Below are 27,165 nucleotides of genomic sequence, written 5' to 3'. Positions count from 1 at the left end.
TCATGTGTTTCTGCAGAAAACTTCATACAATGTATTTGACCCTCATCTCTCAGACTGCCTGTGTTTGGTCATTAAAATGTCTCCTACAGTGACGTCAGTGTTTGTGCATCAAAATGTGTTTGTGTCTCATTAATTAAACGACAAACTGTAGAGAAGTTATGTTGTTTAAAGGGACCTGTGTTTCAGACTCTGCAGCTCACAGTCTCTGTCTCTGTCTCTGTATCGATGGCTGCAGGTGAGGGGGCGCGCGGGTATCGATGTGAGCGCGGGAGGGGCGGGGGGCGCGTGGCCGGGGTGGGGGCGGAACCGGGTGCGCGCGTGGCAGTGGAGGCAGCCTATAAAGTGGATGAAGGTCCGGAGACATCTCACCTGTCTCAGCTGCTGCGGACACACACACACACACACTGTCTGCGTGTGAAGTTTGGACACAGCGAGAGAAACTGGATTTAACAGCAGCAGCAACCTGAGGTGACGTCATCCCCATCACTTTATAACGAGTTTCAGAGGACAGGAGCTTCACTGAGAGAGGAGCAGGTGAGACATGTCGAGCTGTTCTGACTTTGTACTTTGTTTAAACTCACAGATCCTGCTCATGAAGGTTGTTTTCATTTCCCCACAAACTTCTAGAACATTAACTCTGAATTCAGCTTCAGTAAAATAATGTGGAGCCTTACAGTGATGCAGTGAGTTACTGTCATCTACAGTAAACACGTGTTTCAAAGTGAAATTAAGTTACAGCAATTTTTATCTTATGTTTTTATTTTATCAAACAGTGCAGGAGTGTAAGTTTAAGTTTAGAAACTCTTTTATATACAACATTTCGTTTTCTTCAGTATTTCAGGAGTTTATTTATGTATGCATTTATTTTTCCAGTACTGGAGAAATTTATTTTTATTTTATTTTACATTATTTTATTTTATTTTATTTTGTCTTTTTCCCCCCCAGTATTTCAGGAGTTTATTTAGGCCTATGTATGTATTTATTTTTGCAGTATTTTAAGACGTTTATTTTTATTTTATTTTATTTTACATCATTTTATTTTGTTTTGTTTTATTTTTCCAGTATTTGAGGAGTATATTTTATTTTTATTTTTCTATTTATTTAGTATTTCAGGAGGTTTTTTTTATTATTATTATTTTCCCAGTATTTCAGGAGTTTATTTTTTATTTTATTTTATGTTATTTCATTTAATTTTTCTGGGTATCTGGGGAGTATATTTGTGTGTTGTTGTTTTTTTCTATTTTTTAAATTTTTATTCATCCAGTATTTCAGGAGTTTATTTATTTATTTATTTATTTGTTCCAGCAGCAGCTCGTCATCATGAGCCGTCAAATGGTGCTGATGGTGTGTCTCGCGCTCGTGCTGGTGGCGTGTTCCCGCGGCGGGGAGGCGCGTGTCAGACTCAACTCCATCAGAACGGTGATCCTGAGGGAGGGGCACGTGCTGCCGGTGAACAGGAGCGCGTGGGAGCCGAGTTTGGACCTGACGGTGAGTGTGTGTGTGTGTGTTTGTTGTGAGCGGTGTGTGAGTGTGTTTCACAGCAGCAGCGTTATTAACGTGTGTGTGTGTGTGTGTGTGCAGCTCTATCAGTGCATGAGCGACCTGGAGTGCAGCGAGGGGAGCTACTGCCACGCCCCCACCAAAGGCCCCGCCCACTCCCGCTGTCAGACCTGCCGCAGGAGGAAGAGGCGTTGCCATAGGGACGGGATGTGTTGCCCGGGCAACCGCTGCAGCAACAGTGAGTTTAGCCTGTGTGTGGTCCATCGTAATAACGCGTTTGTTTTTATTGTGACGTCAGAAATAAATTCAGACAATAGATGAAATGTTAACGAATAATGAAAGTCAGAATTATAAAGCAAACATTTTATTTACTAAATGTAAATCAACATTTCAACTTTCACGTCAAAATTATGACGTGATGTCATAAAGTCGAAATTTCTGTAGATCTACTCCACAAAAACCAGAAAAGTTACTGTGTTATTAATAACTAAAAAACACGATAGTTTAGATGACCGATAAACTGATTTAAAAATATATGAAAAATAGTCATACGAGTCAAAATGATAAGGCACAAGTTTGTATTTATTAATTTAAAACCAAGAGAGGAAATCAAAGTCAAAATTTTGATTCTATTGTGTCGAAATTATGATTCAGCATCACTTAAAAACTCAAAACTTTGATTTAATTTTTCAGAATTTTAATTTTAAAAAGTCATTCTTATGATTTACTGTATGTTGTAAAAGTGACGTAATATCTCAAATTTTTAATTATTTTTTATTTTCTAAGAACACAGCATCTCACTGCTCTGAATTTACTATCTCATAATCTCAATCTTATTTTAATTTAATGTCTCATAGTTCTGGTAGTTCCCATATTCAGATGTTCATTCATTCCTCTGTGTCTCCTTCAGATCTCTGTGTCCCTGACGAGGACAGCTTTGTGTCTCAGAGGATCCCAGACTCAGATGGAGGGATGAGTCCGCTGTCTAAAAAGAAAGGATGGAGGAAGAGAGGCAAGATGGACGTCAGAGGGTCCTCCGGTAAAGGTGAGGTCGTTTATTCACCATTGATCCTCTTAATGTTGTCTTGAACATGTTTCAGGCTGTCAGCTGTCAGACTGCACAATGACTCAGCAGTGATGCTCCTCTAACCTCTGTCCTTCACGTATCGTCTGTCGTCTCGCTCCAGGTCAGGTCGGGGATCCCTGTCTTCGCTCCTCAGACTGTTCGGACGCTTTGTGCTGCGCCCGTCACTTCTGGACTCGCATCTGCAAGCCCGTGTTGCGGGAGGGACAGGTTTGCACGCGACACCGCCGTAAGGGCAACCACGGCCTGGAGCTGTTCCAGCGCTGCCCCTGCGGAGGAGGACTTAGCTGCAGAACGCTACGAGAGCCCGGCGCCCAGACTTCCTCACCGCCATCATCGTCTTCCTCATCTCTGCTGGCGGCGGCGTCAAAGTCAAAGTTCGCGGCGTCCTCGTCTCGCCACTCCTCCCCTCAGACGTCACTGCTGTCTTCGTCAGCAGCGAAGTCGTCGCCGTCGGTGGCAAAGACGAGACTCCACGTGTGTCAGAAAAACTGAAGGATGGACGGATTTAAAAGAACGAAGGGTGGAGAGGAAGAAGAGGCTTGACAGAGGAAAGGAAGGAACGACCTCCTTCTCTTTGCCAATGACCGACTCCAGAGGGAACGAGAGGCAGAACAGAGAAGAGAGTGAGACAGCGACGACCGGAGGGAGGGGTGAATAACCATACCTGTTTACACCTGTGAAACCCCCCCTCCTCCCCCACACGGTCCCAGTATCTCAATGCTAATGAACTTCCTGTCAGGCTGCATTCACACACAAACTCAGCGGGATGTGAAACTCTTTGTGGTTCAGGTCTGGTTTCCTCCTGGCTGTCTAGACGAGCAGAAACCACTTTGAAATCCGGTTTGACCCCATTTACACCGACAGGAAACACATTAATACTGAGAGCCTGATACATATCTGCTGCAACGGCTGCGGGGACCCACAGATATCTGTTCCACTAGAAACTGTCTAAAATAGATCTTAACTCTCAAACAAGGAAATATGGTGCTAACTGGGACAATAGGGCCAGCTGGTATCACTAACAGAGCACTCAAGGAATGAGTCTTCAGACCCAGAAATGAGTGAGCATGTTAGCATGTTAGCACTTCCTGTTCCCTCGTCTCAAAGTCAGCAGGTTTTGGTGCGTTGTCTGAAATAAGTCTGTGGTTAACACAAGCTGAAGAGACTTTCTGGTTTTGCTCTACGACATAAAATACGTCGGTAAATATCCCGCTGTGAATTTAGAAGCTTCTATGAGTCTTAAGAGAGACAAAAAATCCCACTGGCTTTCTGACGACAGAATCAGGGGGCGCTAACTTCCACATGGGCCTACAGAAAAACATCATCCCTGGATCACTCTATTTCAGTTTCATAGTTTTGGTTATTAAACTACATTCTGACCAAAACTCCTAAATTGCACAAAATACGTAGATTTATTTCGACCCAGTTACGAAGATTTTAGCTGCCATAAAAGAAGACAGTTCAGCAAAACTAGCTAAACACCATCACACAATACAAACATGTTTTCAGTTCTAATTAATTTTATTATTTACATACTATTTTGATGCCACTCTGAAAAAGCTAATGTCAGACTAACTTAACAGCAAATCTTTCATTAGCTAAAACAAAGTCTTTGTTAAACTTAGCTAGCTAAGTTTACGTTAGCCTAGCTAAGCTAATGTCAGACTTAGCATTGGCGGCTAACTTAACAGCAAACCTTTCATTAGCTAAAAGAAAGTCTTTGTTAAGCTTAGCTAGCTAAGCCTACCGAAGCTAATGTCAGACAAACAGTGTGTCACAGATTATATACTTCAGTACTAAACGTTTAATATTTTGAGTTTTAAAATAAGCAGAAGAGGCAGTTACAACACGACACTGTTGACATTAGTACACCGTGTAAAAAGAACGTAGTGTGCATAGTGTACTATGCTGAAGTTTGCTAACGGAAGTATGAGATTTGAGGCACACTCAAAGTCTTGCGTTAGCTTAACACCGGAATTTATCTTGATTTAACAAAACTGAACTTTACTTTAAATTCTCTGTCTGGTTTTGTGACCAGGAAAGACAAAACATACGTAAAAACATCTCTGACCGGTGCATTAACTGGTTTTAGCCTCCACGGGGCTTATCTTAGATTAGCCAAAGTCACGTTAGCTAAACTGTGAGGTTTTTACTTCAAGGACCCATTTAGATGAAATGAAGAGCTTTGTAGCTGGGCTGGGCATTAAATCCATATCATGATATTTACATTTTGGACGTGGTAATATTTTAAGTATTGTTTCTTTCTGGTTTTAAAGGCTGCATTACTTTACAGTGATGTAACTTACCAGACTGTTTCTATCATCGTCTGCCTTTACTCACTCAGTCATTATATCCACCGTACTGATGATTATTTATCAAAAATCTCATCATCTAAGCATTTTGTGAACGCACCGATCATCAGCCCAACAGCATCGCCTCAATCATTTGGTCAAAAATAACATTTGATTTTCTCTGTATCGCCCAGGCCTACTCTGTAGACTTATAACGTTCCCCCGAAACACAACTGAACCACAAATGTAACGTTACCTTCTCTGCTTCTGTCAAGCTAACGCCTGTTTGGAAAAGAGAAAACTAGACGTCAGTAGAAACTCATTCACATCCCTAAACTCAGATGTTAAAACTGTCCCTGCCCAAACTTTATGGCCCGAGGTTCGTCCTGACGTCCTGTTCGATTGCACTGTTGTTGTTGTTGTTGTTGTTGTGATAAGAGTTATTTTTCTATAAGTTGTTCCTGTATATTTTGGATGGACGTTGGAGTAACTGTTTATAACTGGATTGTATTTCCACCACTTTAAGTAAGAATCTGAGGCAATCTGTTGATCCATCACTAACCTGTGTTTTATGAATAAACTGATTTGTCATCTTCAACATGTTTGTGTGTCTGGTCTTTGGGACAAATATAACATTTCATGAAGCACTGAAGAGTGAAGGTGGTTATTATGGGGTGCCGTTTGTAAAGGGGTTCACATGAAAATAACATCAACATTTTGCCACATTTAGCTTCAAACAGTGTTTAAAAAGTGTTGTGAATTTTTTAACGTCACCTTTTACCACATTTACAGCAATATTTGTTAACTTAGAAATATATTGAATAGTTAAATCTAAATATTAAATGTGGCACCTAAATGTTAAATCTAATTATTAAATCTAAATCTAAATCTAAATGTTAAATCTAAATGTTCTGGGTGAAACTAAATATTTAGCGAATATGCAAATTCACACTGCCGGTCACCGGAAGTACCAAAATAAAAGCTCGAGATGGTCAGACTGTTTATAGAATCAAATAACGAATTAAAACCATCTTATCGGGGGAAATGGACACTTGAACATACATTAGCGTGATAATAACTACCTAAAATAACAAGAAACGTGTTTGGAGAAATTTTATTTGACGTGTACTTTGAGCTGTTAGTGTCCCTTCAGAGGGAATCACCTTGTTGTTGGCAAACACTTCGGGGTAGAAAACCAGCAGAGTTCAGCTACATATATATATATGCATATCTCACATTTTTCACGTCACTACATCATCGCTTAGACTAATCTGGTGTTTGTAAAGTCTATAAACACTATGACTGAACAAATATTACTATTTCTGTGTGCACGTTTTGTAAATAATAACATGGTTATCGTAGATTAGCTGGGCTAACCATTAGCTGTTAGCCCTGTTAGCGGTGTCTGTAATGACTCATTAACTCAGGAAAAAAATATTTTTTTCCAGCGGTTGTCTTAGTTACAACATGATTGTTTGACAACATGCCACTTTACAAACGGCACCCTATAGGTTATAAATGCAGTTGGGTTTGAGATCACATGTTCAGCTATCATGTTCAGGTGTGCAGACATGTTTCTGTGAGGCCACGTCGTGTCAGTTGCTGATGTTACGACTGTTGTCGTAATTTATTTTGTTTGTGTGTGTTTTGCTGCATGTGTTCTCTGTGTTTTCTGTATGCAAATAGGTGTGTGCCATAGCCCGGCGAGGATTGGCAAATTTGATCGGTGCTCGTTCCTGATTGGCTGCCGCCAAGGGCGTTAAGGTTTTTAAAGGACAAAGATGGCAGTCGCTGCGAGCTAGCAGGCAGGCGTCACCTTCCTCCTCTCCCAACCGGCCACACATATTGTTGTTGCAGTAAATCATTATTGTGTTAAAGACTGTTAAATCGTAGGGATGGACCGCCAGTTTTCTTACTTACCCTTTTTCTCCTGTTTATTTAGTTAGGGAGGTAAGCTTTTTGTCATTTGTTTTTTTATTGTTTGGTTAGGTTATTTACTTACTCCCTGGGCAGGATTGTTTTTGTTTGTTATTTTGGCCTTAGTCCACCCTGAAGTTACTATTTCAGTTAATTCTGTTATTTAAATATTGTAAATAAATTAGCACTATTGATCGTTCCATACGTCTTTGTCATTGTGGCTACTTGGGACTTGGGGAAGATGGGGGCCTTTTATGTTGTGTCCCAGACACCCCGAGACTGGGCATAACACTGATGAAACATTGAATATCTGAGGTCCTACATCTGGTTGGAGCCCGTGCATCTGAAACCCAGGCGCTGGCTGTTTTCCCCGGTGCTGGTGGGTGGTGATAAGATTAGCAAAGAGGAAAAGACATGCCCGTGGGCCTGTAAGGACACAGGGAAATGATTCCATCTGTGCAGATAAAAGTTATTTATGACCACAGAGTAAAAGCTCAGCCTCAGATATTTAAACTCTTTGCCTATTTAAATATCTGTCACAGGGATGACAGGTGATTTCTTCATCCTGTAATGAAACCCAGGCGGCTGAATGAAACACAGTGTGTCCATGGGTCGTCAGATTGTCTTACACTGAGGTCTCACTTTCAACTATAACATCTTATCTGATTCAGTGTCTTCGTCTGTCTGAATTAGTTGGGTAACGTTAGATGTTTAGTTGCTCTTAAAACTCCTAAAACTGACTTTCTATTAAACTGAGGCCTCACACACTTTGTGCCTGGTCTTCATTTTTACATATTTAAGGATCATATCTGTGATTTAACAACAAACCAATGACCAATAAACATTTTCTGATTTGAAACATTAGCATGTTGGCTAACCAGCCAGACTGTTCACATTGTTTGTACCTACAGAAAGTATTGCACCAGACTTATATAACCCATGTTATTGGGAAGGCTGCGATCACGTGACCAATGCAGTGATGGGAGAAAGGAAGGAAGCAGAATACAGAGAGGAAGTCCATGTCAGGAGGCAGGTTGGCATGTTTGGGTCAAACAAACACTTTCCCCCAGAAGACCAGTGTTCATGTTTGAAACCGATGGTGTGTCAAACCACATACTTCCGTTAGCACACACTCATGTAGTATACTGTGTGCACTATGTACTCATTAACGCAGTGTGCAGATTTCGACAGGGTAGTGTTGTTTTAAACCAAACACAGCCGTTGTGCACTCACCAGACATGATGACCGCAAATTAGCGAGTTAGCAAACTAACATTAGCATTCGCGGTTCCAAATCATTACAGACTGCTAACACACTGCTGGCTTATATCCGACAACAGTATAGTGGTGCTTAGCGCAAAAAACGTGTATTTGTACAATGCAGCGACCTTCACAGTTGCACAGTCCTCAGCCGCCATTTCCCGTTTGAATAGTGGTCCCTCCCCTTCTGCTACGTAGCCAAGATGGCGACCATTGAGGGCGAGAAGTGTCCATAGTTCCACACTCAACTTCTTGACCGTTTTGAGTGCACCATCAGGGTACTCATAGTGCACTGCATTTTTCCATACTTCTCAGTGTGAACGCACTCATGCACTCAAAATATTAAGTGTGAGTACAGAAGTACGCGATTTGAGACACAGCGTAAGTGAACTTTGAATTATTTCATTGTCTCCATGTTTCTTTACCTAAACCTAACCTACATAACTTTCCAACATGTAATGATAAGTGCTAACAAAGGTGTCACCAGTAGGTGGCAGTATGTCATCAGGAGGCCACATATAAAGTAAAATGTTGTAACAGGAAGTGTTGAAGTTACGTGGGAGTTATCCAGTGGGAGCAGAGGAATAAACAGCTAGCTGAAGCTAGCATAAAGTTCTAAATGATGTTTATTAATGTATAGACAAGAACTTTGCACAACACATAACCCCTGAATGTGACATTAAGTACCTAACGAGACAACGCACAACCACGTTTCTTTTCCTAAAACTAACCTACGAAACTTTACAGATTTTCAGCTTCCACACGTGGTTGTTTTTTAGCAACCCATGGCTGTGTTTACAGCTGCTTTTTGGTCCCGAAATGTGGATGTTTTTGACGACCTGCTGTTGTTTTCCTAGTGGCTTTTAAGAACTTAAATGTGGCTGTTTTTCCAGCAGATTTTCAGCCTTTAAATTTTGGTATTTTCAGAGACCTGTGGCTGTTTTTCAGCTCCCAATCATGGTTGTTTTTTAGCAACCCATGGCTGTGTTTCCAGCTGCTTTTTGGTCCTAAGATGAGGGTGTTTTTTAGCAAGCTGATGCTGTTTTTCTTGTGGCTTTTTAGCCCCTAAATGTGGGTATTTTTGGAGACCTGTGGCTGTGTTTCAAGTAACTTTTAGCCTCTTAAGATGGATGTGTTCTAGAGACCCATGGCTGTGTTTCCAGCTGCTTTTTAGGCCCCAACGAGGGTGTGTTCTAAACTTCCTGTTGCCATTTTTCCAGCAAATGTTCAGCTCCCAAACATGGTTGTTTTTTAGCTAAACCAGGCTGCAAAATGTGGATGTTTTTTGGCAAGCTGATGATGATTTTCTTGAGGCTTTTTAGCCCTGAAATGTGAGTATTTTTTAGAGACCTATGGCTGTTTTTCTACTAACTTTTTAGCCACTAAACATGGATGTTTTTTAGCAACCTGCTGTTGTTTTTCTAGTGGCTTTTAAGCCCTTAAATGTGGCTGTTTTTCCAGCAGATTTTCAGCCTCTAATTTTGGGTCCATGTCATTGGTTCGACAGCCCATTGGTTCGACATCCCATTAGTCCGACTGTCCGCGGTGCTGAACAGCTCGCGGCGGGCGTATGGTGCGCCGCGACCGGCTTGAGGCGGAGCAGGCTCACAGCTTATGTGTTTGTCACTTTCTTTTTCATTTTAACCCACACCATGATCTTTTCCTGACCCTAACCAAGTGGTTTTTGTGCCTAAACCTAACCAGACCTTAACCACAGGGCATCATGATGATTTTGGATGGACTTCGGAACAATGAGTTTAATATGGTCAGAACAATGGGCTGTCGAATCAGTGGGCAGTTCCCCTAATTTTTGGTATTTCTTAGAGACCTGTGGCTATTTTCCAGCGGTTTTTCAGCTCCCAAACATGCTTGTTTATTAGCAACCCATGGCTGTGTTTCCAGCTGCTTTTGGTCCTAAGACGAGGGTGTTTTTTTGCAACTTGTAACTTTTAAGCCCTTAATTATGACTGTTTTTACAGCACTTTTCAGCCTCCAAATGAGGCTTTTTTGCAACATGTAGCAGTTTTCTCTGTGGCTTTTTAGCCACTAAAGATTGGTGTTTTTGATTGACCTGTAGCTGTTTTCCAGAGGACTTTTAGCCCACAAACATGGGAGTGTTTTTGCAACTTGTCGGTGTTTTTGCAACGAAAAACAGTGACTGGTTGGTGGCAGGAAAACTCATTATTTTTTTACATACGTCACTGTGTTTTCAGCAGGGATTGTGCGCCCCAACCTGGGTATTTTAAGCCAAAACATGATCTTTTCCTGACCATAGCCAGATGGATTCATGCCTACACCTAACCTCATGTTAACCACAGTGCTGTTAAAACATAAAGACACATAATAACATGTAAATGAAACGTATCTGTGGTTCACAGAAACGTAAAATGCCAACAGTTTGTCTGATGATGTTGAATTTCGGTCGTTGCAAAGACAGTTTTGCAGAAACTTTTCATGTTCTGGTACATATGACCAAATTTTGTACTTTTTTATTGTTTCCCAGAATCAGTTTGGAGACGGAGGAGAGATTGTGTGTGAGCATGATTCCTCTTTTGTGGCTGGTTGCTGTTGGGCATCACTGTCCTCAGTTTGGATATGGTTGTTATAAAGATAACAAACACACACACACACACACACACACACACACACACACACACACACACACAGAGTCTTTTACATGCTTATGTCACTCCTCCAGCCGTGTTCCCCAGCTTCCTCGTTGAGTATAGGTCACTGCACTATCGTCACTTTCCCGTCTGTGTTTCCTTGATGTCACAGTTTAGTTTCACACACACAGTTTCCCCGTCGTCCTGATGATAATGTGATTAACACGACAAAGTGAAACAGCTTTCTGCTCTCAGCCATCGATGCACTCGGAGGAGCTGGTTGTGGATCATCTCTGCCGTCGAGTATTTTAATCCTGCCTTTTGGTTAAATGGAGAACGTATGATGTCAACAGGTCCTGATGTGTGTTAAAATCAGAGGTCATCACGTCCCGACATGTCAGAGAAGATGTCCACATGATGAAAGTGTGTGTGTGTGTGTGTGTGTGTGTCTGTTAATAATAAGAGCAGCAGCCTCACATTATCTTATCTCTGGTGTCCGTCAGGATAAACTGTGAGCAGATGATGATGTTCCTCTCTGCAGACGCCCGAGGCACCAACAGTTTTCACTCTGACTTTATTTCACACAGGGAGCAGTGACGGAGCAGCGTCACATGAGGGTCGACCACGAGGTCGCACCACCACCTGTTTGTCAGGTTTCACTGTGACACGTGAACACTAACAGTTAAAGAGGCTCATTTAGAGGAAGAAATCGATGATGACAAGTGTTTTGATCATTATTATGACTTTTAGAATATTTCAGAATTATAAAATAACACCTTATAATCACAGCATGGTATCCCATCTGACTATATAATGACCAACACTCTGTGTGTGTGTGTTCCATGTTTTTCTCCTCACTGACTTGGTCAATCCATGTGAAATTTGGCACAGTGGTAGAGGGTCATGGGAGGATGCCAATGAAGCAATATTACATCAATTGGCCAAAGGGGGGCGCTATAGCAACCCATTGAAATGTCAAACTTTGAATGGGCATATCTCATGCCCCGTATGTTGTAGAGACATGAAACTTTGCACAGAGATGCCTCTCCTCATGAGGAACACATTTGCCTCAAGAACCCATAACTTCCGCTTATATAGATTTTCCACCATTTTGAATTTTTTGAAAAACACTTCAAATGGATCTCTTCCTAGGAAGTTTGAGCGATCTGCATGAAACTGGGTGAACATAATCTAGGGACCAATATCTAAAGTTCCCTCTTGGCAAAAGTTGGAAAACTTCCTAAAACTGAGCTTCTATAAGGCAATGAATATTGCGGAGGGCGTGGCTCATCACATAAAGGTGTAGAACATCTCAAGGGTTTCACCCATCACCACGCAACTTTGTAGGCATATGAGCACACATAATCTGAGGGGACCCCTCCATTATTGAGCCCATCAAACAAAATGGGGGCGCTAGAGAGCTCATTTCTTATCTAGGCCTAACCGCCATATGGATTTTTACTAAACTTGGTAGATATGTAGAACAGGACGCCTCAAGGTGACTGGAGAAATTTAACTCTAATTGGCAACTGGGTGGCGCTATAACAACAGAAAAATGCTTCAAAATGGCTAAAATGCGACCGATCGCTGTGGCTCCCCCTGTGGACCAATGTTGGTGTTGTTTTCTAATGTTTGGTATGACTAAGTCATGGTATGGTATGCTGTACTCAATGGGTATGGACTAGTAATTATTACTATTATAAATATGAGTTAATATATCATGTTACCTGTAACTGTAAGTTAATATGACTATCTCTCATAGCCTCATTATGAGAACACACACATGCTACACTTCTTTTATAAAGTGTCCCTTTAAATCCTAATTTACAGGATGTTTGTCTGTTTTACAACCTCATAAAACTGTAGAGTGAGAGACAGATGGATCGGACTGGTTATTATTTAACCAGCAACTACACACACACACACACACACACCCTCCAGTATCGATCAGTTCAGGTCCTCTCCTGTGAAGCAGGTAAGACTCTCTTTTGTAAATGCATCTGATCGCAGTGTTTCAATCTCCTCTTCTTAAACATCAAGTTGATTCTTGAAGTGTTTATCAGCAGGTTCACCATCGATCGGTTTGATCGTGACATCTGAAGTCAGGTGGACTTCTGTTTCAGCTTCAGTCCAAAGTGAGTCACTGCTTCGTCTGCACACCACCCTTCTGATAACACTAAAACAGGAAGTCACAGTGACTGTTAAATAGTTTTATTATCAGCTGATCAAAATGTTGTTTAAGTCGTTGTTTTAACATTTTGACACGTGAATTTTATTTTCTGTTCTCATCAGTGACACAGCATCAACAAAAAGTGCCTGAATAAACCATCAATATTTTCTATCACAACTGAAACACAAACACTCACAGTAAAGTGACGCTTTGTTTTCTGAGGGATTTTTATTATTTAACCAACTTAACTTGTGCAAGACATTTTTTTAAATGTTGTATTGCATATATAAAAATAAAATGTGTAGATTAAAACGAAGAAACAAAATGTGGTGTTTACTGTACACGCTGTTTATCAGGAAAAGTTATGAAAGTTTTTATGAATAAAATAATTCAACAACAAAAAATATTTAATGTCAAACTCAGTGTTGTAAACAAATGTTGATCGTTCGCCTCAGCTCGTCTGTACGAGATGGATCTCGGCACCGAACGTAGTCGTCATGGCAACAGCATCTCCAGAATCCTCAGCAGCTGGAGCCGTCACCTCAGTGACAACGAGCGGGACGTGCTGGCCCTGAGCGTGCTGTTGCTAGGCGACAGGCAGAGTGGGCGGAGCTCTGTGGGGAACGCTCTGATTGGTCAGTAGAATCTACAGATTGGCCCAAATCACATCGTAGAAATATTTTTACTTTTATTGTCTTTGTGTTGTCGGGCAGGTGGAGAGGAATTTAAAACAGGTACCTGCATCTCTGGCATTTCCATGACGACGGAGCACAAACTGCTCAGCCGCAATTTCCCAAAGTACTTCCGAAGGCGGGGGGCGGAGTCTGACCTCGTGTTGAGAGTGATAGACACGCCCCCTCATGTGATCCAGTCACATCACGTGCATGAGCTGTGCCCTGAGGGCGTGCACGTACTTGTGCTTGTTGTGAGAGCTGATCTGCTGCATGACAACACACACCTGACGGAGCACGTGGAGGTACACACGCACGCGCACGCGCACACACACACACACACACACACACACACACACACACACACACACACACAGTGACGTACAGGATGTTTTGGGTGATTTCGTGTGTTCTGTGTTTTCAGACTCTCTTCGGTCCTGAATGGCGTCGTCACGCTTTACTCGTCCTCACACACGCTGACCACCTGAAGGAGGCGGGGCTTCACCCGTCAGTCTACCTGACACAGACCAGTGATTGGCTGAGAGCTCTGGCTGAAGAGGTGGGAGGAGGAGTCTTGTTCTTGGACAACAGCTGTGATTGGCCGTCAGTCAGAGGACGACCGCTGAGAGAGCGACTGCTCCGCCTCTCAGCCAGGAACCATCACAGAGCTCTGACGGTGCAGACGGAGTCTCACTCTGACCTTTAAACAGCGCACTAATGGCTCCACGCTGACGTACGATCCTCCAACAGAACGAAAGCTTTCTCTGTTCAGAGGTATCGTACGTATGTGGCGGCTCCAATTTGATAGTTCAGTTCAGCCAAATTCTCTGGCCCCTCCCACGTAATGGTGAAAAAGAGTCAGCGGCCCAGCTGCCTGAAGAAAATGTCTGTTGTATGTTTCTGCAAACCATGAATATGTTTCATTTGACTGTTTCATATGTGTCATATCCATGTTTCTAACGTGACGTAGTATCTGAGCTGACTTTGTGTAAAAGCCACAGAACCTGTTTACCAACACATCGTGGCATTTTCCAGCAGCATTACAGCCACTAAGCTTTGGTGTTGTCATCAACACATGGCTGCATGTCCTCGATTGAGTACTGTTCAGACGGGGTTAGTTTTACATAATGTGGACTAATGTCAGTTTACCACAGGACGTCTGTAATATAAATGTCTGATTCACACGGGACAAGAAATGGCACGTGCGTGCTACGTGGCTTCCTGTGAGCATCAGCTGGAGGATAATAATAATGAATGATTAACCCAACATGAAACATTACCCATGATCAGGATTGTGTGCACACAACGATCAGCAATATGGATTTACATTAGGCCGACCTAACACAACCAGAAGTCTCGTGGCTCTGAAATGTGCTCTCTTCTCCACCTTTTTGATTGGTCTATGCGATCATTAGAAGAATGTCCACTATCACGACTGCTGACAACACCGGATGCTTCTTCAAGCGCCTCCATCATCAAAAAAACGTGGAAAAATGGTTGTAAACAGGACGAAATATTTACATATATTTTTACAGAGGATCGCGTTCGCACGGGATTAATATAGCCGAGGTATTTTCCCCGGACCGTTTTACAGAAGGTAAAAGTCACCGTAATTTTTCCTGACATTATCCGTAAAGGCTCATTTATGCTGCCTTTATATACGATAAAGTATACGTCCGTTTCAAACGATGTTACGGTCACTGCCCACATACTTCCATGCATCCTTTACGTTGGCATGGATGTTAATCAATATATCCACCAGGGGGCAGCCCAGCGTCAAAAGTTTACAACAACAACAAACTCAAAAACAAACATGGCGACTGTGGAGGAGATATTGATAATGTACCTCTTGCATAAAAGACAAAAACAGAGGCAGCATTGTAGGAGGCGGTGGTCAGTGAGGCCGTTAAACACATCGCGACTGGAGGACGGAGAATTCTTTTCTCTAGTACTGCCGATGAGAGAAATTGTTATTTCTTCTTCGTGTCTCACTAGAGCTACGTATCAGGTAGTGACAGCGACACTGCCCCCATGGTTCCTGGTGGTACTGCTCCGTTTGGCCCGTATCTGTAACATTGAGCAACGTTAATGATTACAGACATGACAGGTTGGGACGGGACTAAAATTCCTGGTAATAATTACCTCACCTCACGTCTCCACGTTAAACTAATCCTGTCTGAATAGGGCTTTAGTTGTAATCCCCCAGATTTATACTTAAAAGGCGTTTTTTCCCACATAAAATGCTTTTAAACAACTGTTTTAGTCCCAACCTGACACACTTGTTTGTTTGTTTTTGGACCTTTAGCATCGGCCTTCATTTCCTCAGGTTCTTTGTCAACAAGAACACTCAAGGACACACTTTTGTGACACCACACCTGACATTTTTAACTGCATATCACAGTGTTTAATCCCCACATCTGGACCTAAAAGGCTTTTTTTTTGTTACATAAAATACTAACTAATGTTATCGAACACTGAACTGTGACAAACAATACGTCACCACAGCTTAATATCTTCTGTCTAATCAACTTCCTTCCTTTCCTCGGGTCACGTGTAAACAGATCACTTGAGGAAACAGATGACTGTGGTTTCAGATTTTTAATCAATAAACAGTGATTAAAGGAAAATGAATTTCTCTTTCATAAGCTAACCACACCAGCTGGTGAGTGATCGTCAGCAGCTGATTTTTGTTGTTGCTTTACCACAGCTGAGCCGGTTTTTCACAATAAAAGCCTCTCTGGTGACCATCACATCTGCAGCATGTCTTGTCCTCGATGATGTCACACCTCGTGGCGTCTATCTGATGGCGCAGTTGGTGAAGGAGGGCGCTCTGCAGAGCCCCTTCCCCTTCACCTCGAACCCGCAGCCCTTATAGTTGGCCACGCCCTTAGAGTCGACCTGCAGGTCGGGCTGGAGAAGCTCCCACACCCTCTGTTTGGACTGCAGCTCTCTGTCCGGGTCACCTGAACACACACAGACAGAGTCACAGCAAGTTCATCAGTACGTTATTTAATTTCATCGTTGCAGCCATGGTTACCGGGGTAGTTGAGGAAGGTGACTCTGTCTCCGGGGGTGGAGCCAGTGGGCGGAGTCAGCAGCTCAGTGTGGTCATCAGAGGTAGAGCAACAGAGGAGGCGGGCCTGGGAGACCACGCCCCTCAGCTTACAGGCCTTGACGTTGCATAGCAACACAGCTAGACTGCCCTGAAGCTGCAGACGGACACAGAGGGAAATTAGCTTTTATGAATATGATGTTTAATAACGACACATTTTAGATTAAAGAGACAGAGATTAAAGAAAGAAAAGGGACCAAACTAAACAGAACAAAGTGACAGAAATTATTATAATGAAGAAAAGCAAGAATTAAAAGGTTAGAGAAAAAATTAAAATTCTAAGAATAAGGTAGTAATCAAAATAAAGTTTTAACTTTTCAAAACATTTAGCAAAAAAAAAATTCAGAAATTGATTTATATTATTAAAAAAAAGTTGTAATATTTAGAAAATAATGATTTTATGTAATGAAGTTAAAGTCATAATATTTTGAGACTAAAGTTGTGTCATAAATAATAAATTAATAAATTAATATTTTATTTTATTTAATTCCTGGAATAATGTATTTAGAGGAAATGTTCTAATACAGTATTTCAAGAATAAAGTATCATTTTGAGAATAAAATCTTAATATAAAGAGAATAAAATCACAGTATTTGAAGATTTAAGTCCATAAAAGCTTCGAGATTAAAGTTGTCGTCAAATGTTTTGATTGTGAGAATAATGTCATTATATTTTGAGAGGACAGTTTTATCATTTTGAGAATAAAATCTTAATATAAAGAGAATAAAATCACAGTATTTGAAGATTTAAGTTCATAAAAGCTTCGAGAATAAAGCTGTCGTCAAATGTTTTGATTGTGAGAATAACGTCATTATATTTTGAGAGGACAGTTTTAACATTTTGAGAATTAATTCAAAATATTTCATGAACAAAGTCAGAATTTATTATGAATAACAGTCAGATAAGTTGTAATGCTTACAGAGGTCATTAGTTACCTCCTCTTGGTTCGTTTTCACTCCCAGTTTGCTGACGACCGTGCGGGGTGCGTTCTCTCCCACGTCCACTTCCTGGACGGACATGGCGTCTGTCAGCGGGTGCTGGCGGACGCTGAGGATCCGTCCAACCCGCAGGTCCAGTCTCGACACATCGACACGAGGCCTCACCTCCAACGAGAAGGAGTCAGAGGACGGACGAGCTGAGAGGCAGAAAAACATAAAGTCAGTCTTTTAATACGCCTTCTTCCATCTTTTCTTTCACTTTCTATATTTCCTCATCAGTTCCTTCCTTCCTTTCCTTTCCCACTTCCACCCTGCTTCCTTTCCTCCTTCCTGAACTCACAATTCCTGTCTCCTCTCCTCCTCCTGCTGTGTCTGTCTCTGTGGTCATGTGAGGAGGGGGGAGGGGCATTTGAAGGAACAGCAGCTGTTGCTCCAGCAGGGGATGGAGGTTGATCGACAGGTGTTGTGGGGGCGGGGTTAACAGTCGGAGGAGGCGGGGCCGGCGAGAATAAAGCCTTGGCTGAAAGACAGAAAAAGAGATGTGATTGTTTTTTAAGTGATGTCATATTGTCGGTAAATAAATGCAGGAATTTAATTTCATGTCCCGGCTGTTTGTTATCTTTGAGACAAATCTCCAGAAGGGTTTGACTTAATAAAGTTCTTATTAAGTTAAAAATAATCCACTCTGGAGTTATTTAAATCTGACCACAGTCGACACTGAAGCAGCTCAGAGGGAAAGAAAATCATCCACAGTTGTCCGTGTGTGTGTCTGCATGTCCCTGTCTCTGTCTTTGTGAGGACTGGAGAGTCGGGGCCTTTTAAAAAGAGACTGTAATCTGGGACAGTCAGGACGTCTTTGAGAGTGAGGACATTTTAGAAAAGTGAGGACAATCTATGGAGAGTAAGGACATTTTATAACTTATAGGCATTTACTGAAACATTTTAGAAAATGAGGATATTTTGATAAGATGGAACATTTAAACAATGTGAGGACATTTTAGTAAGTGGGGATATTTTCACAGAATTAATACATTTACAGAAAGTGAGGACTAACAGAAAAAGTGAGAACATTACATGGAAAGTAAGAATATTGGAACTTGAAGACATTTATTGAAAAATGGGGATATTTTAACAATGTCAGGACATTTTAAAAAGTGGGGACATTCTCTAAAAAGTAAGGATATTTTGGAACTTGAGGGCATTAATTGAAAAGTGGGGACATTTTTACAAAGTGAGGACATTACTACATGGAAAGAGAGAATATTTTTGGAACTTAAAGGCATTTATTGAAAAGTGAAGATATTTTAACAAAGTGGAGACATTTTTGACTTAAATTAAAAGTGAGGGCATTTTTTAAAAATTGGATGTTTTTACAAAATGATTGATTCATTTACTGAAACCGAGAACTTTCACACAAAGTGAGGACATTTTGAATAGTGGGGACATTTGGACAGTAAGATATTTTGGAACTTCAACGCATTAATTGAAAACTGAGGACATTTTCACAAAGTGAGGACATTTTAAAAAGTGGGGACATTTTTACAAAGTGAGGACATTTTAAAAATTAGGGTCATTTTTACAAAGTGAGGACATTTTAAAAAGTGAGGACATTTTTAAAAAGTGGGGACATTTTTACAAAGTGAGGACATTTTAAAAAGTGGGGACATTTTCACAAAGTGAGGACATTTTAAAAAGTGAGGATATTTTAACAAAGTGAGGACATTTTGAATAGTGGGGACATTTGGAAAGTAAGGATATTTTGGAACTTCAAGACATTAATTGAAAACTGAGGACATTATGGAAAGTGGGGACATTTTTGAAAAGTGGGGACATTTTCTAGAAAGAAAGAATATTTTGGAACTTGAGGGCATTAATTGAAAAGTGAGGACATTTTTACAAAGTGAATACTTTTCCTGAAAGCGAGAACTTTCACACAAAGTGAGGACATTTTGAATAGTGGAGACCTATGGAAAGTAGGATATTTTGGAACTTCAAGACATTTATTGAAAACCAAGGACACTGAGGACATTGTGGAAAGTGGGGACATTTTGAAAAGTGGGGACATTTGATGGAAAGTAAAATGTTTTGGAAAAATGTTCATGTTGTTTTTAACTTTATGTTTAAAGAAATGTTGCTTATTTTACAAAACATTTTTACAGCTCTTTGAAGACTTTGGGGGACATTATCTGGACAGTGGGGACATTATCTGGATAGTGGGGACACTATCTGGACAGTGGGGACATTATCTGGACAGTGAGAACATTATCTGGACAGTGGGGACATTATCTGAACAGTGGGGACACTATCTGGACAGTGGGGACATTATCTGGCCAGTGGGGACATTATCTGAACAGTGGGGACACTATCTGGACAGTGGGGACATTATCTGGACAGTGAGAACATTATCTGGACAGTGGGGACATTATCTGGACAGTGAGAACATTATCTGGACAGTGGGGACATTATCTGGACAGTGGGGACATTTGGGACATTTTTTAAAAATGTAGAGCAGCTGTAGAACATATTTAGTTTTGCTCTCGTGTCTCAGAGGGCTGTTTAAGGGTTAAGACTTGGTTTTAGGATTAAGATAAGTATCAGGTTCAGGGTTTGGAAATGCAGTATGTCACTGGAGGTCGTGTGTGTATGTGTGTGCATGTTTCATGCATGTGTGTGTCTGTGTGTGTGTGTGTGTGTGTGTGTGTGTGTGTGTGTTTACCGGTGCGTCTCCTCTGTTTCTCCTGCAGCTGAGCTCTCAGCTGCTCGATGTCTTTCTTCAGTTTACCGTTTTCGACCAGCAGCTTCTTCTGATCTCTGACTGATGCCTGCAGCACTGAAACACACACACACACAGTTCATCTCATCCACAAGGGGGCGTCTCACCACCATGAACATGAACCTGCTGCACATCATGTGTCAGCTCCTCCATCAGCTCCATGAACATGAACCTGCTGCACATCATGTGTCAGCTCCTCCATCAGCTCCATGAACATGAACCTGCTGCACATCATGTGACTCTTCTACAGACACGTGAGATTTGAAATCAAAGCAGGAACCAGAGAAAATGTTAACGTGTTGATTGATCACTGATCTCACATTCACAGGAGATGAGTTGTTGGAGTCACCATGAACATGACATCAGCTAATGGATCATGCAGAACATTTATCAGAGGAAGTTCTTACGTGCTTTTTCTCTCGTCAGCAGCGCATGAGTTTTAAAATACTCCATGATCTGCTCGCCGTCTTCTGGATCGAGCTTCATGAGAGCTGCTGCCAGGCTGAGAGACAGACAGAGGGTGAGACAGACAGACAGACAGAGGCGACAGCAGCGACAGGAGACAAGAGACAAAGAGACAAAAGTCAGTTTTCTCACAGAAGCTCCAAATGTGTGAAGGAAAAAGAAATTCTCTAAATTTACTCCCAAACTCTCGAAGCTGTGTTTCACCTTCATGAAGACCTGATGGAACAAAAGTCACATGTGATGTGTCTCCGGTCAACTGAGACACGATCACGTCTCATGGCGAGTCACAAGCCACATTCAGGTCTCAGCTGAGAAAAGTTCAAATCAAGTTCAAATCAACTCTCAAGTCAGCTGTAAAAAGGTAGAGTCAAGTCTAAACTGAGGCAAGTCCCAAGTCAGTTGGAACAAGTCAAAGTCTAGTCTCAAGTGGACTTGGGTAAGTTTAGTTCAAGTTTCAAGTAAGCTAATACAAGTTCAAGTCAAGTCTGACCAGATGCAGGTTAAATTCAAGTCTCAAGTCTGTTGCAGACAGGTCTAGTCAAATCTAAACTGAAACATGTTCATGTCAAGTCTCAAGTCAGTTGGAACAAGTCCAAATCAGGTCTAAGTTTGATTGAGACTGAATGAAATCAAGCTGCAAGCCAGTTGAAGCCAGCCTCAAGCTGACTGAGTTACGTTCATGTCGAGTCGCAAGTCAGTTGAAATAAGTTCCAGTCAGGTCTCCAGTCAACTGAGACAAGGCCAAGTCAAGTATCAAGTCTGGTCTCAGCTGAGACAAGTTCAGATTAAGTCTTAGGTTGATGGACAGAAATTTAAATCATATCACAAGTCATTAGTCGAGTCAAAGTCTCGTCTCAAGTGGACTGGGACAAGTTCAGGTAAAATGTCAAGTACATGGAGACAAATTCAAGTCAAGTCTGAATAGATGCAAGTTCAAATCAAGTCTCAAGTCAGCTACAAAAAGGTCTAGTCAGATCTAAACTGAGACATGTTCAGGTTGAGTCTCAAGTCAGTTGAAATAAGCTCCAGTCAGGTCTCCAGTCAACTAAGGCAAAGCCAAGTCAAGTATTAACTCAGGTCTCAGCTGACACAAGTTCAAATCTAAGGTTGATGGACAGACATGGCCATTTAAATCATGTTGCAAGTCATTAGAGTCGAGTCAAAGTCTCGTCTCAAGTGGACTGGGACAAGTTCAGGTAAAATGTCAAGTACATGGAGACAAATTCAAGTCAAGTCTGAATAGATGCAAGTTCAAATCAAGTCTCGAGTCTGTTGCAGAAAGGTCTAGTCAAATCTAAACTGAGACATGTTCAGGTCAAGTCTCAAGTCAGTTGGAACAAGTTCAAGTCAAGTCTAAATTAGAGCAAGACCAAATGAAATCAAGGCTCAAGGAAGTTGCACTAAAATGTCCGGCCTTATGTTGATTGAGCTAAGGTCAGGGCGAGTCTCAAGTCTTTGAAACAAGTTCCAGTCAGGTCTCAGCTGAGCCAAATTCAAATCAAGTCTCAAATCGATTGAGATAAATTCAAATCAAGTCTCAAGTCAGTTGCAACAAGTATACGTCCAGTCTCAAGTGGATTGGGGTAACTTCAAGTCTGACCAGATGCAAGTTAAAATCAAGTCTGTTGCAAAAAGGCATGGTCAAGTCTAAAGTGAGACATGTTCAGGTCAAGTCTCAAGTCAGTTGTTATAGGTCCAGCCTCAAGTGGACTCAGGTAAGTTCAGGTCAAATTTCAAGTAAGCTGAGATGAGTTCAAGTCAAGTCTGCAGTCGGTTAGAACAAGTTTAAATCATGTCTCAAGTCAGTTTGACCAAGTCCAAGTCTAAGTTTGTCATTTGATTCTTCACAACCCTCAAACAGATGTAACAAAATAATGTAAATGAAAGGGTTAAATTGACTTTATGATCGGCTGTGTTTTCAGTGTCACTGCAGTGGGCGTGGCTCTGACATGACTGACAGTAGGGAAATGAGACGGGCAGTGATGTCATGATCACAACGGTCAAACATTTCTACAGATGGTATCTTGAGGATGTCAGTGTTGTCAGTGCCAGAGGGCTCGACACACTCAGAGTGTGAAATGTCAGAATTAATTGATAAAGGGAAGTTTGTTTGTCATTTCATTTCTGTATCAAAACAGAAGCGACTCCTGTTGTCTCCATCCGCCTCAAAGCACTTCCTGTTTGACGAGTCGAGTAGAGTTCACACCTGTCAGCCTGCAGACATCCCTCAGTGAACGGCTGCCAAAAACAGAGCTGCTGTTTGTCTTCATCATTTCAGTACTTATTTTGGAAAGCACTCGTCCATTTGAATTTAAGGATTATTCTTTTTCCCCGTCAGGTGCTGTTTCAACCTTACACTGTATAAATAATGGATGTAGTCAAAAAACAAGATGGTGATGGCCAGAATGCCAAACTCATCACCCTGATGTCACCCATTGGTTTGTTGGCTCCTGTTTTGAAGCCTTGGGTTTGGCATTTTGGCCGTCGCCATCTTGTTTTTTTGGAGCCAGAAGTATTCATATTTGGATGCAATGTATTCTCATTGAATGGTTCATATGATATCCTACGAATTAACGCCCCATGAATGACATTACGTTCTTAATGTAACGTTACATAATCAACGTTAATTTACTGTGGTTAGGTTTAGGGAAGAAACACGGTGAGGACGAATGTTAAAATGACTCAAAGTTCACTCAACGTTTGTTGAGATCCAAACACATGACTCCAGGGGAAGTCCGGTTTTTCGTGACCCAACCAGCCTCCTAACAAGCATTTGGGACTGCTTCTTTGTTTACTGCCAGCTTAGTTAGCACCAAGGTCAAGCATTTGAACATTATACCCTAAATGTAACAAAAAACAAAGATAAATAAATAACAACAAGCACTAAAAATACCTGTCCAAAAACACAGATCATCAAATCATCATGACCTAGTGCCGATTCTGGATTTATCGACCATTATCTAAAAGCTTTATAGACATAGGTATGAATTAATGTTTAAATCATTGTGCATTTATAGCTATAGTTTACTATGATAATGATAATGATAATTTTTGGTAGCAAACAACAGGCAGATATTTGAGACAAAATCGGGAAAAATGTCAGATAAGATAAATATATGACTTTTTTTAGACTAAAACTTCACAGTTTACTTTTATTATCTGAAAACACACTGAAATAGCAACAGTTACGTCTACGCTCTGTGAATCTGGGGTTTCATCATGGTCACATTATAACTAGTTGCCCAGCAACGGCACCCAGCTGTCACTCAAAGAGGCCACGCCCCTTATTATTTGTTACTTCATAAAATATAAACAGGTGAGTTATATAAAAAGCTAGCTTCAGAGACCAGGCTGTAAACATGATTATTTCTACATGTTAACATGGGAGTCTGTGGGGACTGACTCACTCTTGGAGCCAGCCTCTAGTGGTCATTAGAGGAACTGCAGTTTTTGGCACTTCAGCATTGGCTTCATGTTTCAGCCTCAGAAGTTGCTGCTTGGCTTCAACAGGTTAGACCGACTTATTTGAAAGAGAAAACAAAGGTGAAGAGGTGGAAAGTACGTTTATTAAAATCCTGTTCGGAAGTACAAATACTTGAAGATTCCTGTTTTCTACTACCTTATCCCTCTACTGTGATTCATTTAAGCAAGAAATATTGTGCTTTAAGTTTTAGCTTCTTATAAAAGTGTTTGTGTATTTGGAATATTGCAGCCTGTGTTTTTACATAAATCTTTAAGAATTTTCTTAAAAAACAGCTCCTGTGCCGTGACTTTCCTGCTTTAAGCTACAGAGACTTTTTAGTTTTAGAACATTTTCAAGTTGATTTAAAATAAACACAGGTGTAAATAATCTTGCATTAAAAAACAAAGTTTTTATGCTACTTTGTCAGGTAGTTAAAACTAACTCCACTTCGACAAACTAAATGCCGTTCAGACATTAGCCCCTTTTACACTGCCAGATTTTCCGCGAATGTTGGGCCGTTTTGCGAGCGAACCCTTTTAGTTTAAACAGAACGGGAGGGACTGTTGATGATGCTGCACGTGCGAGCCACTGGCGGTGGATAAACAGGAAACAGCTGATAGCAGGAATTAGCGAGCAGCTAGTAGCAAGAGGGAAACACAAACCTGACAGACACTGTAAAGATGAGCAACTGGGGAGACAAGGAATTGTGCGCCCTCCTTGTCCTCGCAAACGAAGAGGCCATTAACCGTCAGATGACGGGGACGGTGAAGAACGGGCCGACTTATGAGAGAATCACCGAAGGACTGACCAGCCGCGGCTTCCCTCCTGCTTCCAAACTTTTACTTAAGTATTTCCTAATTCAACAATTTTGACTTGTAGTGAAGGATTTCACTTTGCTGTATTACCACTTTTACTTTTTCACCACTGCTCACCAGAGCTCCACAAACTCCAGCACAACAGGACCAGAGAAAACAGAGTGAACATGAAAGCATAGAAAGAGCCGTCATTCAAGTTCTGATAGATGTTATCTGTGATGAAGGAACGTCCGCATTAATACCATCAAAGCCCTGTGTACACACACACACACACACACACACACACACACAGGCTCACTGAGACCAGCCTATTTGCATAATGATAAACAGAAAGCGACTGACGCACCTGTCTGCTGTGAGTCTGGTTAACATTTACATACACAAACACTCAGCTGTCACCGACACACACACACATACACGCACACACATCAAGACAAGTTTATTACTGAAGGAAAATTTAAAAATTAAAAGTTTTTTATCCAGTAACTCATGAAAAATTAATCTTGTTGGGGTCAATTTAAACTGATTTCTGTTCATATATTACATCTTTTTTATTCTATTTAATTCCTCAGTCATGTGAACACACAATGTGCTGACCTCACACCAGGTGTGAGACACGTCCAGGTGACACGCGTGGATTGTTGCAGCTTCTTCACATAAAAACTGCTCCGACAACAGAAAACTTCAAGACACTGCTGAAGACCTGTTTTTGTTGGTGTACGATTGATTTGAGCCTGACACCTTGAATTAACTTCATCCTCTGTTGCGCTGCATTGTGTTCTCTGTTATGTTTATTTATTTTTCTTTTCCTGTTGTTGTTTCTGTATTTTGTTGTTTGTTGTATTAAGGACAACAACAAAAGTGGAGGGGGCAGAAGTCAGAGTAGGGTCAGGGTGACTTTCACTGAGTAGGCCGGTGTTTGGGATTACATTATCTTAAGTTTGAGAGCTCCAGCTTTACCCTCAACTCAACCAACAGTCTTACCCCTAAATTATAATACATGACCTTGTGGGGACCCCACCTGTTGTCCCCGAATGAAACTGGGGTCCCCACAGCGCCAGTAAAACAAACGCTCACACACACACACAAACAGGCAGCAGCTGCTGAACCACTGAAATGCAGAAACAGCTGCAGCCAGGCCTCCTGCTATAAATAACACGAGCTGCTCCAGACATACTACAACAGAGGTGGGAGAAGCTCTCAGACTGCAGCGACACTACAATAAAGAAATACTCTGTTAGAGGTGAAAGTCCTGCACTGAAACAGTATCAGCAGAAAATTGTGTTTAAAGTATTTAAAATTAAAGTATTGACTCTACAAAATGGCTCCATTCAAAGTGTTACGTTTATATATAAAGTATTTTATTCTCTATATATTTAGAGTTGTAATTATATTGTTTTTTCAGTCCATGCAGCATCTGAATGTGTTCAACAACTATATTTACTGTTTCAGCTGTATGAAAGTAATATTTTAAACCTATCACTTTTAATTTATAAAACAGTGTGTGAAATATTCACGTGGAGAGTAACTAAAGCCGTCAGATAAATACAGTGAAGTAAAAGTACAATATTTACCTCACATGTTGTTGAAGTGTCACGTAGCATAAAATCAAAATACTTATCATACCTTAAATTTGTACTTAGATACAGAACTTGGATGAAGTTACATCAGGACAACTTTCATGTTTCATATTTACACCAAATGAAATGACAGACAGGAAAATGAATCAAAGGTAAACAACAACAACAACAACAACAACAACAAAACATTATTTAAGGAGAAAATAAAACCTTTAATCTGTTAAATCTGATTAAAACAGCTTCTGAAAACAAGAGAGGAATGATTTCATGACCACTTTGCAGACTTTGAGTCAACCTTTAAACGCCCTCTGTGAGGAGTTTCAATCTTCATATTACACACACACACACACACACACACACACACACACAGGTTTGTAGGTCGTACCTGGGATGAAACAGGTTGTCAGTGTTGTCCATGTTGCACGATGTTGTCGGTCGGACGGTGAGACACAGAAAGAGTTTGTCTTCAGCTGAGACACACTATCTGTCAGCTGTCTGTTTCCATCTACAGCTGGGTG

The 27,165-nt window shown here is 41.2% G+C and overlaps 3 protein-coding genes across 4 annotated transcripts; 2 read left to right on the top strand and 1 right to left on the bottom strand.

Moving 5' to 3' along the window:
* The first annotated feature begins 398 nt into the window (after window positions 1-398).
* LOC125883719 (dickkopf-related protein 2-like) lies at window positions 399-5,476 on the top strand. Of its 2 annotated transcripts, none has more exons than XM_049568201.1 (5): window positions 399-534; window positions 1,309-1,488; window positions 1,582-1,738; window positions 2,411-2,545; window positions 2,688-5,476. In XM_049568201.1, the coding sequence occupies exons 2-5, from the start codon at window positions 1,321-1,323 to the stop codon at window positions 3,077-3,079; spliced, it is 852 nt and encodes a 283-aa protein (XP_049424158.1). In that variant the 5' UTR covers window positions 399-534; window positions 1,309-1,320; the 3' UTR covers window positions 3,080-5,476. The 2 variants fall into 2 exon arrangements, with proteins under 2 accessions (XP_049424158.1, XP_049424157.1); XM_049568200.1 differs by having other exon boundaries at window positions 1,306-1,488.
* Window positions 5,477-12,589: 7,113 nt separating this feature from the next.
* LOC125884361 (GTPase IMAP family member GIMD1-like) lies at window positions 12,590-15,945 on the top strand. The gene is made up of 5 exons (XM_049569258.1): window positions 12,590-12,635; window positions 12,724-12,795; window positions 13,286-13,465; window positions 13,544-13,806; window positions 13,926-15,945. Exons 3-5 carry the CDS (start codon window positions 13,300-13,302, stop codon window positions 14,205-14,207), a joined length of 711 nt encoding a protein of 236 aa, XP_049425215.1. The 5' UTR covers window positions 12,590-12,635; window positions 12,724-12,795; window positions 13,286-13,299; the 3' UTR covers window positions 14,208-15,945.
* A 139-nt stretch (window positions 15,946-16,084) lies between these two features.
* On the bottom strand, window positions 16,085-27,165 carry LOC125884360 (aminoacyl tRNA synthase complex-interacting multifunctional protein 1-like). Its single transcript, XM_049569257.1, has 7 exons — window positions 27,033-27,165; window positions 20,732-20,826; window positions 20,268-20,381; window positions 17,892-18,071; window positions 17,549-17,748; window positions 16,539-16,710; window positions 16,085-16,464 (listed from the first exon to the last, which is right to left on the bottom strand). The coding sequence occupies exons 1-7, from the start codon at window positions 27,062-27,064 to the stop codon at window positions 16,298-16,300; spliced, it is 960 nt and encodes a 319-aa protein (XP_049425214.1). The 5' UTR covers window positions 27,065-27,165; the 3' UTR covers window positions 16,085-16,297.

This window comes from Epinephelus fuscoguttatus, linkage group LG23, assembly GCF_011397635.1.
Source record: "Epinephelus fuscoguttatus linkage group LG23, E.fuscoguttatus.final_Chr_v1".
NCBI classification, from domain to species: domain Eukaryota; kingdom Metazoa; phylum Chordata; class Actinopteri; order Perciformes; family Serranidae; genus Epinephelus; species Epinephelus fuscoguttatus.
Note: the sequence above shows the minus strand (reverse complement) of the source record. Positions and strands in the feature narration are given on the sequence as shown.

What these genes read in the sequence shown, in the direction of transcription:
- LOC125883719 (XM_049568201.1), top strand. Translation starts at nt 1,321, where the DNA reads ATGAGCCGTCAAATGGTGCTGATGGTGTGTCTCGCGCTCGTGCTGGTG. An exon ending in AGCCGAGTTTGGACCTGACG is followed by an intron (nt 1,489 to 1,581) that starts GTGAGTGTGTGT and finishes GTGTGTGTGCAG; the next exon opens with CTCTATCAGTGCATGAGCGA. An exon ending in GGGCAACCGCTGCAGCAACA is followed by an intron (nt 1,739 to 2,410) that starts GTGAGTTTAGCC and finishes TGTCTCCTTCAG; the next exon opens with ATCTCTGTGTCCCTGACGAG.
- LOC125884361 (XM_049569258.1), top strand. Translation starts at nt 13,300, where the DNA reads ATGGATCTCGGCACCGAACGTAGTCGTCATGGCAACAGCATCTCCAGA. An exon ending in TGTGGGGAACGCTCTGATTG is followed by an intron (nt 13,466 to 13,543) that starts GTCAGTAGAATC and finishes GTTGTCGGGCAG; the next exon opens with GTGGAGAGGAATTTAAAACA. An exon ending in ACCTGACGGAGCACGTGGAG is followed by an intron (nt 13,807 to 13,925) that starts GTACACACGCAC and finishes CTGTGTTTTCAG; the next exon opens with ACTCTCTTCGGTCCTGAATG.
- LOC125884360 (XM_049569257.1), bottom strand. Translation starts at nt 27,064, where the DNA reads ATGGACAACACTGACAACCTGTTTCATCCCAG. An exon ending in GACAACCTGTTTCATCCCAG is followed by an intron (nt 20,827 to 27,032) that starts GTACGACCTACA and finishes TCTGTCTCTCAG; the next exon opens with CCTGGCAGCAGCTCTCATGA. An exon ending in CACCTTCCTCAACTACCCCG is followed by an intron (nt 16,465 to 16,538) that starts GTAACCATGGCT and finishes GTGTGTGTTCAG; the next exon opens with GTGACCCGGACAGAGAGCTG.